The sequence below is a fragment of the Dryas octopetala genome, chromosome 6, assembly GCF_963921425.1.
Source record: "Dryas octopetala chromosome 6, drDryOcto1.1, whole genome shotgun sequence".
Lineage (NCBI taxonomy): Eukaryota > Viridiplantae > Streptophyta > Magnoliopsida > Rosales > Rosaceae > Dryas > Dryas octopetala.
The window spans coordinates 9,846,293-9,859,313 of NC_141371.1; the positions used below are offsets into that span (position 1 = coordinate 9,846,293).

General features: G+C 35.4%; 1 protein-coding gene across 1 annotated transcript; it reads left to right on the forward strand.

Moving 5' to 3' along the window:
- Positions 1–7,269: 7,269 nt before the first annotated feature.
- LOC147282201 (polyketide cyclase/dehydrase/lipid transport superfamily protein) lies at positions 7,270–13,021 on the forward strand. Its single transcript, XM_086248101.1, has 11 exons — positions 7,270–7,573; positions 8,199–8,451; positions 8,574–8,701; positions 9,257–9,365; positions 9,511–9,550; positions 9,737–9,826; positions 9,921–10,020; positions 10,142–10,278; positions 10,365–10,467; positions 10,948–11,588; positions 12,303–13,021. The coding sequence occupies exons 2-11, from the start codon at positions 8,313–8,315 to the stop codon at positions 12,577–12,579; spliced, it is 1,764 nt and encodes a 587-aa protein (XP_086104227.1). The 5' UTR covers positions 7,270–7,573; positions 8,199–8,312; the 3' UTR covers positions 12,580–13,021.

Sequence of the window (13,021 nt, forward strand, 5' to 3'; positions counted from 1 at the left end):
AGCCCCTCCGCCCAGCCCCGTCACACCTCCCAGCCCCAACCCCCGTCGCACATCCCAGCCCCAGCCCCAGCCCCTCCCTTCCCCTCCCCGCCCTGCACCCCTTACCCAAGGAGTAAAATTTCGGTTTCGAGGAAATTTTCGATGGAAATTTCGACGGAAATTTTCGCGGAAATTTCGATTAAAATTTCGATTTCGATAAAATTAGACAAAAACGAGGAAAATTGCTATCAAAATATGAAAATTTTGAATGAAACTTGACCATATGTTTATTTAACATATTATCTACTACATTGATAAAAAACATTGAAGAAATCAAATAATATAGAAGATTTCATGTGATATGTAATGAATATAATGTGCGCCGGAGACAATACTGTTAAAAAAATACTTTACTAATTAATAATTACATAATAAAATTACACGAATAAATCACCAATGTGGCAACAGAAAGTAGCAAGCTTACTCAAAGTGACTTAGAAATGGTCTTCGATAGTTAAATTAAGCCGAATTTGGTTAAAATAAAACCAATCCGATGACAGCAGCGGTGACAACTGTTTACCTAAAATTTCAATTTTACAAATTATCAAAATTGAAAAACCAAAACATTAAGGAAATGAAACTTCATGATAAGGGGATAAATTTATTTTTCATAATTTATGTTTACAAGTTACAACTAAATGAAACACCAAAATGGCCAGATCAAACCCCAAATAAAATCTCAAATCTTTTTTTTTTTTCTTTCCAATTGCCTAAAGACTCCAAATCTCAATCTACCTTAAAAAAAAAACAAATTTCTTTCCTTTTTTTTTTTTTCTCTTCTTTTTTTTCTTTCCTTTTTTTTTTTTTTTCTTTTCTCTTTTTTTTTTTCCTTTTCCTTTCTTTTCTTTATAGGCTTGATTTTATTGCCAAAAGCCTGAAAATTGACTGAAAGGGGTCTTCTTTGAGTGCCACTGTTCCTATAGAGTGCTGCAAAAGAAATGGTGTTTGTTGAAGATATTGATGTCACAGAAAAGTGTGAAAGCGATTTGGTTTCTGCAGAAAAGTGGGTCTTTTGAGTTACTTTGACTGAGCTGATCATGAAGAAAAACAAATTTCTGTGAATGGGTATGGAGTTTTCTCCTCTTTTTTTCTTTTTCCTTTTCCTCTTCTTCCCAGTTCCCCCGTGACCTTCCTTTTTTTTCTTCCTTTTCCTCTTCTTCCCCCAGTGGTCTTCCACTATTCCCTTCCTTCTCCCTCCTTCCCCAGCCACTAGATCTGCGCCCACCTCCCGCGACTGCTTGCGCCGCCACCGAACAGAAACGAAAGCATGGAGCTCATCTTAGCCGCCACCGATCTGCGCCCATCTTAGCCGCATGGAGCTCATGTCTCATTCCTCCACCTTTCTCCTCCCTTCGATCACGCCCAACCACCCACCGTGTCTAACTTACTCACTTGTGGTGCTTAATCAGACCTTCCAAGATTCGCCCCCTGCTATGGAAGCACAGTACTTATCCTATACCTTTTTTTTATTTTCCTTGTGTTTCTCTGAGCTTTTTGTGATGCGTGTTTGTTTAGAGTAGCACAACTGTGCTCGCCTCCTCCCTCCTTCCCCAGACAGCCTCTCACCTCCTCACTCGCCCAGAACCCACGCCTCCCACCCTGCAACTCGAAAATTTCGCCGAAATTTCGAGGATTTCGGAAAATTTCGGCGAAATTTCGGCGAAATTTTTCGAAATTTATTTGGTATGGTGTTAAAATTTCCATACCCCTAAAAAACGAAATTTTACTCCTTGCCCTTACCCAAAAAATATTTTATTTTATTTTATTTAAATTTTGTTTATTAAAAAAAAATTATTATTTTTTAAATAATTTTTTTTTAAATTTTTTTTATTCAAAAAAAATTATTTTTTTTTAAATTTAAGGAAAAGACGAAAATACCCCTGTTATTTTGACATAAAAACTAACGGAGGTACTATTTTGACACAAAATGAAAGTTGAGGTACTTTTTTGCAAGGTTTCAAAGTTGGGGTACTAAATTGATACAAAATGAAAGTTGAGGTACTTTTTTGCAAAGTTTCAAAGTTGGAGTACTAAATTGAAACAACATATAAAGTTGAGGTACTAAATTGTAATTTGCTCATAATTATATATAATACAACGTGTCAATCAGTTATCCATTGAATAACAACATATCAATTGAGATTTTCCATTGTTCTTCACAATTACTCAAAATGTATCCACTAGAAGAATATCTTTCTCTAAAAATCATGTTTTACTAAAACAAACCCACCCAAATCAAAACCACCACTTGAGCATCACCCACCCAACGACCCTCCCTCCACTTGACACATCATGGTTCAAACAGTTCAGACGGCTCCGGTTTAACAACCAAATTTACATCTTCACATGTTAAGTCTCATCAAATAACCAAAGGGTATGGTCCTATAAAGCATGATTACCTTTTTTATTTATGGTTGCTATCAAATGCAACATTCGTACATGTCTTCAAAAGCTTATGTATGCATTTTAGATTAATCACATGCTAAACGCAGCTTTAAGTACTTGCTGGTAAATGCCTAGTTAAGTACCTCTTTTTTGCTAATCGAGTACACTGCATAGCATTCACTTACTCAAAGTCAAACAATACTAAGTTTTGGATAATTCAGTATTTAAAAATCATTTTGACATATTTAAATTTTATGTTTAAATATTAAATAAAAAAGGCAGTTAATAAGTCAAATCCCATGTATAAAACGAGGACAATTTCCGAAAAACAAAAGAACGAGGATAAAGTCCTGTTTAGGTAACTACCGTCTACCGTAACTATGGTCTTAAGTCTCTTAAGAGAGCAAATTTGCTCACCACCTCTATTTGGTGGTGAGCATTACCACCCTTTTCAAAATACGCCACCTGCCAAACAATGTAATCATGGTTAATTACAATAATTATGAGATAAAATTATTTATAATTAAAATAACCCAGGAACCCATCCCACCGAACCCAGTAGCCCCCTACTCCCCTTACCGGCGGCCGGCCCGAATCCGGCGTTCCCCACCGCCGGCGTCGACCACGCACCCATTGAATTATGCAGTCATGGTGAGCACCAAAAGTCCAGGGCATTAACCCATTCCCTGTTCCCTTCTCTTCATTTTTCTCTTTTTTGCTCAACTCTCTTTTTAACGTTTCACTGAAAAATTTGTTTCTTTTATTTTAGGGGGTTTTTGCTACATCAGAACTTGATTTTCAGGTTCCTTCAAACTGAAAGTAACCCTTTTCGTTCTATTTGGTTGATTTTGTCATATGGGTTTGTTTCAGAAAGCCGCATTTTGGGTTTTAATGGGTTGACTGTTTTTTGAACTCTTCTGATCTTTGGTGCTCACCATCTAGGCTAAAGAACAACATCGTTCAATGAGTTTAGAAGAGGAAAATGGGAAGTTGGGTTTGTGGGACTGGTTGAGATGGAGAAAGGGGAATATTGGGTTGGGGTTGAAATGACTTTGGTGGGTTTATCTGAGAGGGGGATATGGCATGGCTTTGAGGATTGAAAGCTTTTCTGGGTTTGAAACAGAAAAATGAAATTAGAGAAAAAAAAGAGAGATCAATGGATTGAGATTGAGAAAGAGAAGGAAAGAGAGGCAGAGATCGAGAGACAGAGAGAGTTCAAGGCTAGAGAGATGAGGGGAGGGGTGGGGAGGGCCCTCGGCGCCCGCACCAATAGTTGTGGTCGCCGGGTGTAGCACTGAACAACGGTGAGAGGGGAGGAGGTGGGTGGTGGGTTGTGTGGTTGGGGTCACTGGATGGGTTGAGATTCTTAATTTTATCTCTTTTCATTATTTTTAAATGTATTTATTGTAAAAAAATTTTAAAAAGTAACTATAGTTACCTTATAAGACAGATGTCTTATTTAGAATGAAGTGGTGATGCTCACCACCAAATAGTGGTGGTGAGCAAATTTGTTCTCGTCTCTTAACAATGGTCTATTATAATGAATATAATATTATTATGTTTATGGCTAAACCATTTGAATATATAGCAAATTTCAAATAAATTAACAAATAATTTGAAAATTACATATTAGTCAATACTTAATTTGATATCCATTAATAGTTAATTGCATATTATCAGAAATTATATAAAACTCAATGGCACAGCCCATTGTTGGAGTTAATTTAATATTGATTGTGTTCAATTACTATTTTGCCCTGCTGATGTATTTGTCTATGACTTTTCTTATTATTGCACCCAATTTGCATTTTTTTATCTTCATTTTTGTAGTCTTGTTCTTGGGTTTGAGTCACGACACTAATACATATATATATGAAGTCGTCGTTGGCGACAACGATGATGACGAGGATCTCTGTCGCACCTGGTGGAGTGTCTCCATGAGCTTTGCGCGTGGAGAAGATTGAGCTCCGTTTGGTTGCCGAGAATCCATAGGAAAAGAAAAGAAAATGAAAATTATGGCTCAATTTTTCATTTTCTCTTCCTATTATTTATCGGAAAGTAATTAGAATTTTAGATTCAGTGAAGACTTGATTTTCATTTTCAGTTACTAATATGAATTGAAAATACAAATTGTCAAATTTCTAATAATATATAGCTATATAAGTTAATGAGATAATGAGGATGGGAGAGTCCAGTTGATTTAGTGGGGATTCCTTTTTTTCTTTTTTCTTTTCTTTTTTATATTTTAATGAGATTGTGATTGAAAAATGATGTCAATACTTAATAGTATATGTGCCGAATAACTCTACACTAATCAAATTCAAATTATTAATAATGTTTTATTCGAGTTAACCCACTTATTTTTCGAATTCAAATCTAGTTCCTCTTCTTTCTAAACCAATGATATCACACAATCTCAAAACACAAAAAAATTCACTTTTTCATGTTGATAGTAGCAAAATCATAGAAATAATTCTACAATAATTCATTCAACACACATGTTCCTTCACATGATATTAGTTAAATATGTTTGTTGTGTCAAAATCGAGTTAGTACTTGACACTACACTACAAGAAAGGTGAGCAATGCTCACGTACTATTTTTTATACCAAATTTGCAGTAGGTTCCAATTGCTCAAAAATTTGGTCAATGTACAATATTTTGCCTTTGACCCTATATGGCACCCCTCCTTTTAGTTTGTTAAAAGTTAAAACTAACTAAAGTATGTAGGTATAGCTTATGGGGTGACTAATTATTCTAACCAACCATTATTAGAAATGGTACTTGATGCAGTTATGGCCAAAAAATGTCTCGGCCTTGTGGACGGCCAAGATCAACCACACGCCTCACCGTAAGTGATGGTGAGGTTTCTAATCTTTGGCATGAATGCGGGCGTGCCGCTAATCGGCTTAAATAACTAATTAGAAAAAGATAATACTTTATGTGAAAATAAAAATAAAATTTAATGCGCCAAATTAAAGATCTAATTTTTAACCACGATTGTGTAATATGAAAGGAACATGAAAAATCTATTTAGATTATTTTCTTATCTAGATCGATTAGGATTTTGAACAACCAAAATGAAAAAAATAAAGCAACATAAACTTAAAAGAAAGCCTAATGGTAAAACAGCTATCCACCAAACTACCAAAGCATATAGTTTGGACCTATTGCCATTAACCCACCCTACCTGTAGGGCGGTCCACTCTTTGGTGGATGTATGGTGGCTAAGCCAAATACCAACTATCAATAGTTGGTAATGAGCCATAAGAGTTGGGAAAATAGTTGCCTTTAGAGTTAATACGATGTGTTTATTATTTACGTTAGCGAATTGTATTATATATGAGTTTGTGTCCAGTAACAGTTAACTTAAATTTCTTAATTAGAAAATTCTATATAAGTCACTAAAATTTCAATATTGTCGACATATTTTTTTCCCATAATGGTCACTCTGTTTTATAATTTTGTTCCAAAATAATCATTAGGCCTAACCCACTTGCCAGTGTCAAGTAACTTTCGGATGTGAAAATTACTACATTGTCACACTGACCATTGGTACAAATATAAATATGCATGGTAGTGTCAATTTATAATCAAGGCTTAGAGTTTAAAAATGAGGTTTGAGGTTTAGAAATGGGGTTTAGGGATTACAATTGGAGTTATGGAGTTTATGCCTGAAGGTTTAGCCTTTTAGGTATCGGATTTTGCCAAGTAGCAATCAAACACACCTAGTACAAATCTAAATATGCATAATAGTGTATGTTTATTGATATATTGTAACTTATCTTTTTTTTCTGTTTATCAATAATGACTAAAATGAAATCACAAAAAAGTGGATTGAGTAATATGTAAATATAAAAATATTTAGGAATTTATTTGTAACTGGCCCTTTATTAATTTTGCATATATATTCAAGTCAAGTTATCATATCAATATTAAAATTTGGCAATCACCCCTAATTTTATCCAGCGTTTATATAATCTAATAAAATTGTAAAAATCCAAATCCTTTATTCCAAAAAGTCATCCCAAAAAAATAGAACCTTAGCTTTGTGCTCATATCAAATCATTCTTATTCTAATTTAATTTTGCAACCACTATTAGATCCCGTACCAACCCATCTAAGATTCTAAATTATTGAACAATCTCACATTTTAGAAAAGTCCATTCACTCACTTGCAAAAATCTCTTTCTTTGGTCCATCCCCACTTGCAAGTTGCAACAACTTGCATGCCATTCTGATATTTGGGTAAAAAGTACCATCTTTTTTTTGTTTTTTTTGGTCAAAGGGTAAAAAAGCACCATCTAGAAGGGTGGTTTGTTTCTTGTTGACCAATATCTAGAAGGGTGATAAACAATCAATGAATCAAAGATCACCAATATTACAAATTCTAAATTCTTCACCATGCACAGTTCGTACCTTTTACTCCCAATGGTTTAAGACACAAATCCTTCAACGCGCGTGTGCCCGCGAATCTAGCGGCCGTGGCTATTCCACGTCGCCCAAAAGACATCGCCTCGTCATCTAAATTTCTGTTAGCGTCAGACTGTCAACAAGGACACGCGTCACATACCCATTTCGCCAAAAACAGTCATGCGATTGTGGTATGTGAGCCATGTGACCATTGCTCACAGAGTTACAGTGCATCCTCTCCTTTTCACTTTGCTTTTTCCTTCCATAATCGTTTGTTTGTTTGTTTCTTTGTATTTCAATGTCCCCCGAGCCACCATATTAAGTATGCGGCCCCACACAGCCTTGTCGACAAACCAGTACAACTACGAACCAACGTATGAACCAATGAATAATCAATGTAGTCCTGCTTTTATTTTTGGCTAAATGATTTTGGTTTTTATTAATTTTGAGTCCTTTATTATATACTTCTTTTAGTTATATGCTATGCGTCTGGACTCCGTTACACCCAAGAAAAGAGGCCTAGTATTCCATGTTCTATGTCCGTCTGGGTGGTATAACATCAGGTGGCCTTGTCTCTCCTTTTAAGTGCTGAAAATCATTCCTTTTTTATTGAGATCTGCATTTGGGTGCTGAAGATTTCAGTTTTCATGTTCTGGGTTCTGTTCAGCCTTCAGAGTTGTTAAAAGGGGCAGCAGCTAGAGCTGGGTGGTCCTCACCTTATCCTCAGAAGCTTCTTGTGAGTTGGATTTTGATGATTTTTCATGGATTTCGTATGTCGGTACTTTCATTTTTCTTGTGTATGCTGTTGTTTTGAATTACTTTTTTGATGATTCTCATGGTAACTTTATATTTCTAGGCATATGAATCAGTTTCTGTGTTGTTTTGTATTCAAACTGCTCATAACTGAGAAATTGTTTGGTGTCAAATATTGTAGTTGATGTTTTAAAACTTGAGCTTCTATTGGCTCAATATTTTTATAGATCAAATGTTTGTCGGTTTGTTCATGAAGCTAGCTGATTGTGTCTAGTTCAGTGATTTGCTTAAATTTCTGTATCTGGGTGCTGGTGGATTGAGAACTATAGCTATTGGCAATCATCAAGAGTTTTTATATGGAAATTTCTAGTAGTTTTATTAAAGAAGTTTAAGAGCTTATATAGTTCCTTCTGCTGCCTAAGATGGTATTATGAACATTTGATATGTCTTTATCTTCTGGTGTAATTATATTTATGATATACCATCTGCAGTCATTATTATAAATCTTTTAATATACATTATATCTTTCTTTTGGCACATATGATCCAAGAGCCTGTTTCCTGATTACAGATTCTAATTTTTCTTTTCAACTATAATTGTAAGTTCAGGGGAGGATACTGAAATCTATTGGTAATTCCTGGCTCATTCGAAATGAGATACTGAAATTTCCCACATGACTTTCTGAGAGAGGGGCTCTTCCCATTTTGGTTGGAGATGCAAAGATGGAGAAAACAAGAAAGATCAATCAGTACAGGGATAGGCTGGACAAGACACTGGCATCTCCTAATCTAACGAATAAGGAGGCGTTAAAAGTCCTTGTTAAGAATCAGCTCCTTCGTTCTTCAGAAAATGAAATTGAAGGTTGCTAGTTCTCAAAATTTCTTCTCTTTGTTTTCTTTAATCATCCACCGATTATATGCCAATACTTTAACCTAGTTGCATTTGGTTAGCACTTCATAAGTTTAGCTTTTTGGGTTTTGTAGGGTCTAATGAGAATGTGATAGAAGAAAGGACTGCTGAAGTATCAAATTTTCTTTCCATGTTGAGGAGTGCTTCCGGTGAAGACGAGGGATTGAAAACTTGTGAGACCACATCACATCCTGAATGGAAAGTATGTTATCTAATCTGTCTTATTTTCTTAAAATCCTGTTTTTCTGTGGAACTGTGTTATTGGATTTAATAATTTTCTCTTTTTCCTCTATGTATGTGTGTTTGTGCGTCTCTCTCGCCTATAAATTTCCTTCTATTGAATCAATTCTCTTCATATTAATAAGTGAGAGAATCAAGGCAGATGAGTTTCATTTGTTATTTTGTATAAAGGAGAAGAGTGAACTCATGACTGATTGTTCTGACTTCTTATGTCTGTGGTTGGGCCTTATGGAGTGTAGATGCTATTCAACTCTCTTCTTTAAGGTGTAAAACTTCTAAAAACTTGAAATTTTCATGACTATTTTGAAGTTTTAAATTTTAATTTTGCAATTTGCATGCTTTAAACTTATTGCAAAAATCTAATACAACTCATTTACTTCTATATATTTGATATTTTAGTCTTGATTAGTTGTCATTAAATGTTATGGCATTTCTGTTAATGGTTATTAAGCAATTTTCTTCTTTATCAGTAAGGCATTAGGACAATTATATCATTGAAATATACTTCTTTTTACAGTTAAAACAGGATACTGAAGAGTTAAGAGTTATGTATCGGGAAGGAGCCCAAGGAACTCCCTTCCATACATTACTTGCTGAAGGCTACGTAGATGGGCCTGTAGATGTCTGTAAGTTGAACTGAAACACTTGAAAATTCTCATGCCTCATGCTACAATGATGAGCTTTAAATCAGTCAAATCATTTTGAGACAGTTAGAACCCATTGATGGTTAAATGAAAATCTTAAAATAACAAGTTCCCTTTTCCATTGCAGGTTTATGCATCTCGTGGGAGTCAGACCTTTACAAGAAATGGTAAGTCATTTCAATTGGGCCAATTCTATTGGGCCCCATAGAGAGAGAGAGAGAGAGAGAGAGAGAGAGAGAGAGAGAGAGAGAGAGAGAGTTAATATAACTGAAACACAATTGCAAGAACTTTTCTTGTGGACTGAAGGGATAATTCTTATTTAGACAATAATTAGTTTTTTATCCTTATCCCAGGTGGCCTCAGTCTACCATTCCAACCTTTAAAGTTCTCTCTAGCAAATGTTTGCAGAAGGTCCGGATTGGTGAACAGATATCTTTAGTGAGGTTTGTCTCAAACCACATCATGTTTGGTTTCTTCCACTTCTGAAAGTATCATCCATTTCAAATGCTGATTTTTGTTTATACTTTTGGAAGAAAGGATGAAGGTTCCATGGCCACTGTCTGCTAGGGAGGCTATTGTGCACTATTTTATGTTTGAGTACCTTCAAGATGATCTGCTTGTTGTTCTCTTAAAAACGGTAGTAAATTGAAATTTTCTGTTGACTTCAATTTTTTATTTTGGTTGCCATATGTCTGAGAGTCCAGCAATTCCAAGATAGAAACTTGAATAAACTGATTTTATTGGAAATTTTGTCTTAGATCTCTGATTTGGAAAGCATTGATGGTACTCATGGTCTCACCAATGAGGCAATCGTTGGAGCAAAGGATGCGGTAAGGATAGATTTGGTGGGTGGCTTTGCTTTGCAGAAGGTTGCCCAAGAAAGAAGTTACTTTCGGTAAGCTATGGCTACTTGAATGTTACATTTGTTCGCTTTGTTAAGTGGTTTGTAATTAAAGCCTTGAACATTGTCAAATTTTGTAGGACAATAGCAACTATGGATATAAAGATGGACTTTGTCCCACCATCTCTTATAAATTTTATCTCAAGGCAACTCATTGGCAATGGTTTCAGACTCTATCAGAAGGTTATGTTTTGTTTGTAATATAAAAGGATGCAGAGAACATAGACACATGCATGCACAAACACTTATATACTCAAAGGAATACTATTGTTGAATTTGTGAATGTAAATAAGGCTACATCTTCATCTAACCTTAGTCATCTAACCTAATAGGTTCTAGTTTTGGGCAATGCTTTGATAAACTGCCCACTTAACCATTTGCATTTTCGAAAGGATGAGAAAAATAAAAGAAAATTGCAAGTTTGCTAAAACAAGGAACCTGACTTCTTATGAAACTTAGCAATTTCCTTTCCGTTACCTTTCCATTTCCAAGATCCAAATATAGCCTTCAAAAAGAGGGGAGGGAGGAGAAATTTTTTAATTTACATGTTGTGCAGCCTGCTGAAACTGCATGGAAATATCCTTTCATTGTCATGTATGGGACTCCATTTTTATCATTCTTTCTTCACATCTTACTATTCTTAACACTGTTACAAACTTACAGGTAGTGTGTTCTAAGCTTAACTGTGATGAAGATTACAGCAAGGCTTTGAGAGGCCCGCTGTACACTCGGACACGTGAAGCTCTTTTTTCAATTAATGAATCAAACAGGGCTCTGGAAGGAAAAGAGCTAAACGGTGACACCTCCAATCTCTCTGAAGAACATCTAATTAAAGTTAAGATGAATGACTCGGAGTTGGTAGATATGGATCATAAAGTTGATAATGATCACTCTGCCAGTGAAGCTGCACCAGGTGATGCACAAGTTACAGGTCGGAGCACTTTTGGCGAGATTGAGGAGTTAGTGAGTGAAGAAAGCAAGCAGCTTGAGGATCAAGCATCCGACAGGATTGCAGAAAGGTGTCATCTAAATGGGAAGAGAAAGATTCATATCAGTTCTGAGGTGGAACAAGCTCTAGGAACATTAGAAAAGGTCATTTCTAGGATTCAGAAATATGGATTGAATGCTCAAATGCGGTCCTCTTCTGGCTTCATCAATGAAGGCCCCCTCAAGGAAAATGATGGAGGTAACCCAAAATCCTTGGAAGATGGTGGTGACCATTTTTTTGAAGTATCTAGAAAAGAAGTCATTGAGAGGACTTTGCCTAAATCTGCTAGGAATGGCTCTGGCATTCACAACTCAAGGTAAATATGTTAATAATACTGACCATACTTTCTTATAGACTGCATTTTCCTAGATGTTTGGGGTCCAAATCATATACCTTCTACAGTTTAGCTCAGTTTCTTTTGGATTTCATATTTTATATTTCCTTTCTGGTTTAGTCAATTGTAATTTATTTCTTTCAAGAAAATGCCATCTTTGCCATGTATTCCCTAGATTAGGGTTGAAACAAATTTGAAATCAGGAAGAACGAAAATCTGCAGAACACAAAACAAGCCTTTTTCCATGAAAAACATACTACCTTAAGGTGGGAAATGCACAGGCAAAGACCATAAGAAATCTATTACCTAAATTTTGATGCCTGGTCCAAAGGCCAGTATGTCCATTTAGTAGAGTCTGGAAGAAAAAAATATTGGCTCTGCATTTATTTGGTCCTTTTTCTTTCAGTTTCAAAGGAAATAGTGATCTCTTATAATTGTGTTTAATTGGTTAGCATGAGAAAAAGGAAAACAAGTTGGTCCTAAATTTTTTTCCTTTAACATGATTTTCTCTTCATTTAGTCAGAAACAATATGGGAGAGGAAATGGTTTGTCTAGGAGCCTAAAGGTTACCAAATTGTTTTTTGTTAAAACTGTCTCCCTCAGGATTTAGGAATACATTTCTAAGTTTAACCAAGCTTATATGGGATACTAACAATTTAAATCTATTTTCAACTTTTTTTTTATCTTATGTTGCAGCAATGCAAGATCAAATTCTTTTTCAAAGGAAGTTAACCACAACAGAATAGTGCCTACTCCCCCAGAGCAGGAACTCTCAGTTTCTTGTGATAGTAACCAGGTTACATTGTGTTCCTCCAAAGATGGGACTGCGGAGGTACCTGTATTGGATCATATTATGGATAGTACCAACCAAATGAGGCCCAAGACAGATGACACTCATGAAAGTAGACCAAGTAGTAGGAAGAAGTCAAGGCAGCAAAGAAACCATCGGTTCTGTTGCTTCAGCATCAACTAATAGCAGATAGATTTTTAAGAGATGGGAAGAAGTTGAAATTGCAAGAGTGGACTTTTGTTTAGACCCTCTACATTTCAAGCCTAATACTTGACTTAAAAGTGGGTTTGTGACATTTCACTCATGAAAGAAACTTATATAATGGTTAAATATATGTCTACTTTCTTAGGATAAGGAGGATGTACCAGTATTTCAGAATAATCAAATACATAATGATAAATAATAATGCAAAATTGATTATCTAGTGTATATAGATTGTATCTTTCTCATGGGACTTGTTCTTAGTTATGTTTTCTTAATGTTGAGATTTGTGATTTGAGAATAGTGGTTCTCTCTCTCTCTCTCATGAAAGTACTGCTAGTCCATTTGCCAAGGAAGATGATGTGTAATATTGGCTTTGAAAAAGATGACCCAAATTTTAGCTAATAGCAAAGTTTACTCCCCA

What these genes read in the sequence shown, in the direction of transcription:
- LOC147282201 (XM_086248101.1), top strand. Translation starts at nt 8,313, where the DNA reads ATGGAGAAAACAAGAAAGATCAATCAGTACAGGGATAGGCTGGACAAG. An exon ending in TCAGACCTTTACAAGAAATG is followed by an intron (nt 9,551 to 9,736) that starts GTAAGTCATTTC and finishes TCCTTATCCCAG; the next exon opens with GTGGCCTCAGTCTACCATTC. An exon ending in CAAGAAAGAAGTTACTTTCG is followed by an intron (nt 10,279 to 10,364) that starts GTAAGCTATGGC and finishes CAAATTTTGTAG; the next exon opens with GACAATAGCAACTATGGATA.